At 32.8% G+C, this 6,192-nt stretch overlaps 2 protein-coding genes across 2 annotated transcripts; both read left to right on the forward strand.

Annotated features, from left to right (window-relative positions):
- Positions 1 to 3,131: 3,131 nt before the first annotated feature.
- On the forward strand, positions 3,132 to 4,128 carry LOTGIDRAFT_176544 (hypothetical protein; the record flags this gene model as incomplete). The annotated part of the gene is made up of 2 exons (XM_009054320.1): positions 3,132 to 3,737; positions 4,093 to 4,128. 2 exons carry the CDS (start codon positions 3,132 to 3,134, stop codon positions 4,126 to 4,128), a joined length of 642 nt encoding a protein of 213 aa, XP_009052568.1.
- Positions 4,129 to 4,396: 268 nt separating this feature from the next.
- On the forward strand, positions 4,397 to 5,515 carry LOTGIDRAFT_176545 (hypothetical protein; the record flags this gene model as incomplete). Its single annotated transcript, XM_009054321.1, has 2 exons — positions 4,397 to 4,409; positions 4,611 to 5,515. The coding sequence occupies 2 exons, from the start codon at positions 4,397 to 4,399 to the stop codon at positions 5,513 to 5,515; spliced, it is 918 nt and encodes a 305-aa protein (XP_009052569.1).
- Positions 5,516 to 6,192: the final 677 nt, after the last annotated feature.

The raw sequence follows: 6,192 nt of genomic DNA on the forward strand, positions 1-6,192 counted from the left end.
GGTATCTACACAGGCTCTCAGTTTACCACTGTTAGAAGAATGAGAATTACTGACCCTATCAACTTTGGGATGCTCTTGTCATTGGAGAGTGGAAGTAACAGAACTTGGTGGAGTCTGCTGATTTTTTGGGACGACTGAAATAGTTCTTATTTTCATAACTTCTGTAGTTATTATAATTATTATTATAAGTATAAGGTTGATACCTTCTTTGACCTCTATTGGTTTAAGCGATTTAATTCTCTAACTTTACTAAAGTTATTTCTATTAAAATATCCACGGCCTTGTTTTTGAGCGACACCATACCGATAAGCCTTACTCAAAATCCCATCCCCAAGAAACCATGGGAGTCTTTTCTTTACCTAGACTTGCATACTTTATATCAAGCAAAAAATCGACAAATTATATTGAACTTATGAAAACGGTGATTACATCCGAAAATAGCACCTTAGCTTCCTCATTTGAAAAAATTTCAAAATTTCAGTCAGCTAGATGATATATACCATCCTTATAGCATTTAAATGCTGGATTTCTTTAAATCCTTTATCAACGCCATGATGAGATTTTTCTATATCAGTCCAAATTTCATTATTGACAAGTGGAGTACCAAGCCTCTCACAATTACCAGGCGATTAATACTTGTAATATGTAAATGAGTTGAACAAGCTTAATAAGATATGCAAGAAAGTTAGAGACATCAGGACCTCTTTCAGGTACCTTAACGTGGGCAACTGCCACGAATCAAACTCGCCAACTAGAGAATCAGATATATCTAGATTAGCATTCTGAATGTCTTCTGGTGTCTCTGACTGAAGAGAGTATTGTTCAACTATCTATTAATAGAGGAAGAATTTCTTCCGTTTCCATTGCTATCTAAGTGTTGATCGAAATCGTTGAATCTAAAAATATTTATAGGAGTTGTTGACCTAGTTCTTGAAAGCGCTTTCAATATTTCTGGTGAACACTGAAAGGCACGATTTTGACAAAACTTGGAAAAATTATTCAGTATCACCCCAAAAAGATCACAAGAATTGAATGAATGAAGGTTGAATATTTCATACTTGTGATTGTTACTGTACTGACAAATATTTATTATATTCAAAATCAAGCGGCCAGTGGGTGTATATTACCTTACATGGCAGGCTATCTTTTTCTATACAGGTTATTGAAATAATGGCAAATAATGAAAATGTTCTGGACACATGCCAGATGTTCGCCCAGATATCACTTATTGTCTGGGTAATATAATACCATTTCCTCGCATGACGACATAGACAAGCAATTAGCAGATACATCAATGATGACTTCATGCCGTAGTGTTCCGACAACCCCTGTACAAAAAATCTGTAAATGTTAGAAGAGATCGTATAAACGGTTCTAAAAGACCCTTAGCTGAAAATGAAGAGAAGGCATAATAAACCAATCAACACAGTAAGAAATCTTTAACTCATTTTGACAAATAAACGTTTCAATGAACTAGTGAAATGGTGACTTGTCCCGGTAACCAAATTACCACTACCCACAAATCAAATCTAGAGCAGAAATTAAAAGTATAAGTGGCTGATATTATAGATAATAAATTGCAAAGAGAATTGAAAATTTAGAATCAAGAGTAAACAACATTTGTGATAAAGTGGGTGAAGAAATTGGCAAGCTTAAATCAGAAATAGAACTTCATTACAAGGATTATCAAATAAACCACTAAGATTGGGCTGAATTTAACTCACTAAGTTAAGACTATTAATACACCTTGAGGATAGTAACGAGGAGTTGCACACTGATCAAGTAGTGTCTAAAGTGAGTGACCTCATCAAAAATAGACTTGACTTGACGAGATTAATGTAACCTAAGTTGAACGACTAAAACTTAGAAATCAAAGTACATTAAAAAAAAACCAGATCACCTAACAGTCAGTAGTGATCACTGTAGAAAATCAACAACTAATCATTCAGAAAAAACGTTCACTGAACAGTTCTCTTCAATATAAAACAGTTTACATTGAGCCATTCTAATCAAGAATTTCATTCACAGCGTGGGTAACAAGAGATTACATAATATATAAATATAACAATTTTTACAAACTAATAATACAGGTTACATATATATATATAATGTTAAATAATTCGATTTGTTAAACAATTAATTATATTATATTATATAGTTACATTTCAATTTGAAGAGATTGGTATTGCTAAATTATTTTATTTTTAATGTTGTCTTTTCGATATGATAAAAGAATACCTTCATATTTGATAAAACTCGTATATTATTATAGCTAAATAAGTTTTTTTATTTTATATTTTGACAGATATGTTATATAATATTTAGGAATGCATTTAATTCCGAAAAAATAATATTGACGGATATTGACATAAAAAAAGATTGCAGTGTTCATCGCCTATTTGATTATAACATAGTGGAAATATTCTGTCATCTCTCGGGATGTTATTCCATCTTCCGATTTCAATAGGTAATTTTATATTGGTGATTCTAAATTTACATAAATGTGACCCGTCACGTCAAAACGGGTCTTATGTCGGCGGAAAACATAGACGAGAAAATCAGTAATAACGTTGAGATGGATGTAAATTTTCGAAAAAAAAATTATGGTTTTAAATGACGCATATATTTAAAAATTCCCATTCAAGACATGAAAATGTGCTGTTATATGTGTGAAAATACGTTTTTTTTAACTATTTTTGAGAGCCTAGCCGTCAAGACTTTCTTCGAAGATGAAGAAAAAATGTCAATTTCTTCGACGGTTCATTCAACTCAGAAAATCCAACACCATCATTAGCGAAGATATTCCTTATATCAAATTGAGGCTGGGGATCTCGTTTCTTAAAATAAACTAGTGTAAACTCATTTACATATTCTAAATATAGGTTCTAGAACATAATAATTTGGGGTTTTCCGATATTGTGTGTCTGCTTGTTGCTATGAACGCGCGATACTAACGTTTGATTGGCCGGATGTGATCACGTGATGATGGCGGTGCGCTGTGTTTTCATCTTTTGTTTATGTTTTGATATCGTGTTTATTAACAACAAATATAGTAAATTTCGGCAATTATAGTGAAAGAAAGATCATAAAATATATATTTCATCATAATCTTATATAGGATATTTTTTTTCATGGCGAAATCGACCGCTAAAGCTCTTAATGAGCTAGTGCGGTGCAATATGCACGGGATGGAAACGGGCGATAGAGAACATTTATTACAGTTTGCTTTAGACTATTTTAATGATGAAACTATAAATACTGTTGAATCTGAAGACGAAGAGGACGAATTTGAAACGGATGTTAATTTTATTGATGCACCAGAATTTCAGGAAATATTTTTGGAAGAAAAAGATAATGACTGTATAATTGATTTTGAAGATGATGAAGATGATGATGATAAACTTACGCCAGAAATTATAGTTAATGAGGCAAAAAATATTTTAGATTCTGTTTATTCTATTGTTTCAAATGATTTAGATACAGAATTAGAAAGAGTAAAATCTTTCAATTGTGGTTGTGTGGGACATAAAAAAGGACGATGTTTAAAACAATTTGATAAAGAATATATAAAAAATCTTAGAATGAATATTAATGCATTGACAAATGGTGAAAAGGAAATGTTTATTATGGGAAAAATTAGTTGTACCATTAATTTGTCGAAAATGACGGAAAGGTCCAAAAAAGTACAGACAGAACGACAGAGATACAGAACAACTTCTTTGATTGAGAAGAAAATGGTATGTCGCAAGGCCTTCCGATTTGTGCACTGTCTGCCTGTTTTTATTTCAACCTGGAATAAAGGAGGTTTCAAGCATTAAAATGCATTTATAAGCAAGATTGAGTGATTTTACATTTTAGCTTACCTGGCTGATGAGAGTTTGGGCCAGAATTTATTTAGCTTTTTTGAATTCAAAAGTTTAGATGGCAAACTAGGCCGGTACCACTTGTCAACTACTTTGTTTAAAGGATTGGAGACCTAATCAATATTTGAAATTGTTTCTGTAAAAAAAAATTTAAACAAGCTCAGACAGACGTGGTTGTAGAATTATATTGCTGAATTAATTAGTATTATTAATTTGTGTTGTGTTGTAGATTTTAAAAAGTGGTTCTCTACTTCCTTTCTTTTAGTATTGGCAATGACAGATTGAACCATATTATACATGCTTATTGTGATGGTAATATTGGACCCATTGAAAAAAGGAGTGGTGGAAGAATAGAATGTTCACGTGTTTTGACCTTTGATGACATAAAAAGAGTAGTAAATTTTATTTCAACATTTGCTGAAACCCATGCAGTTATTCTACCTGGAATAGTTCCTGGTTTTAAAAGAGACGACCTTCGGTTACTCCCATCAAATGAAACAAAGGCATCTGTATGGAGACTTTATTCAACAGCAATGGCTGTGGCTGGTCAGAAAAGCTTAAATTACTGTTCCAGCCTTATCTAAATTGTTAACGTTTTCAATGGTGTTCAAAATTTAAACGTATTAAAGACCTACTAACACAATAGACTGGGCCAAAAATATTCATTGTTATTATTGTTCAAATGATACGAGCTATTGAATATGCTTATAAACTTGAAAATTTAATTTGCATATTGTATATTTGCAGGATATCGTGCAACAAAATTAACCAATTTCAAGAATATATGGAATCGCCTTTTACCCCATATTGTACGAACAAAACCAATGTCTGACTTGTGTGATATGTGTCAGAAAAATAATGCTGCTGTTTATAGAAGTGCTAATTTACCTGATGTCGTTAAACGAGCTAAACTTAAAAAACAATTTGAACATTTAGAATTGGTTTCTAAGGAAAGATCTTTATATCGAGATATGGTTTCACAATGCAAAAAATCTGTTGAAAATTTAACACTTGGTTCAAATACACAGTGTTCAAGAAATATTACTGTACATTATTCATTTGATTATGCACAGCAGGTGCACTATCCTTCTAACCCTCTACAGCCAGGTCCAATATACTTTCTAGTACCAAGAAAATGTGGAATATTTGGTGTTACATGTGAAGGCATTCCATCTCAGGTGAATTACCTTATCGATGAAGGCATGTGTACAGGAAAAGGATCAAATGCTGTCATTAGTTACTTACATCATTTTTTTAACACATATGGTTTAGGTGAACAACATGCCGAGTTGCACTGTGATAATTGTAGTGGCCAAAATAAAAACAAATTCATGATATGGTATTTAATGTGGAGGACTCTACATAATTTTCATTTTTCTATTACATTAAATTTCATGATAACAGGACATACAAAATTTGGCCCGGACTGGTGTTTTGGTTTACTAAAACAAAACTTTAAACGTACTGAAGTATCATCATTGGCTGATATGGTAGAATGTGTTGAGAAAAGTTCAGTGACTGGTGTAAATATTCCACAGTTAGTTGGAGATGAACAAGGAAATGTTTTTGTAAATGTGTATGATTGGCAAGATTTTTTCGCACCATACTTCAAACAATTAAATGGCATCAAGAAATTACATCACATGAGGTAAAATAAGCTGTTATAACAAAATCAGTCCACCTTATAATCTTATTGCAGTTCTTCCACATTTGAAATTAACTATTAACACATAAATTTCCAAATCTTAAAGAGCACAGCTGTCATTTGAGTATTTCTGTCAAACGTCGCTGAAGAAACGGGTCGGTTCGGCTTGACACATTTTCAGTATTTTAATTGCATAACACCAGTTTTCTCACTAACATCGCGATATTCCGTTCTTCAAACACCGTATTAGTTTTCGTCTTTTTATCAACAACTGATTCATTTCCGAACTTTATAATTCATAAAAATTGATCGAAGTAAGCTTATCCATGGGCGTGTAACAGTAGATACAAGGGGGTACCATTTTCTTATGTGTAAGGCTTAGTAGTGAGGACAGTTAAGTGGTTGAAGGGAGGTAACTCTGTTTAGTAAAAGTTACAAGTGCCTGTGTTTCAAAAGGTGACTAATGAGTGTGTGCAAGGGCAAGTCACTCTTATGACAGGAAGTTCTCTTCCATGTGCTCCTCAATGTTGATAAAGCCTATGAAATACCTAAGTTTTGTTTCTCTCCTCCCACAGATGATCCTGTAGAAGGTAGTACGACATTGTTTGTCTGTTGTTAACAGAGCTGTAGAAAGGGGTGTTGGTTCCAGTTGCACCATGTTATAGTGCCAGTATATGACCCTTT

This window comes from Lottia gigantea, assembly GCF_000327385.1.
Source record: "Lottia gigantea unplaced genomic scaffold LOTGIsca_2122, whole genome shotgun sequence".
Taxonomy (NCBI): Eukaryota; Metazoa; Mollusca; class Gastropoda; family Lottiidae; genus Lottia; species Lottia gigantea.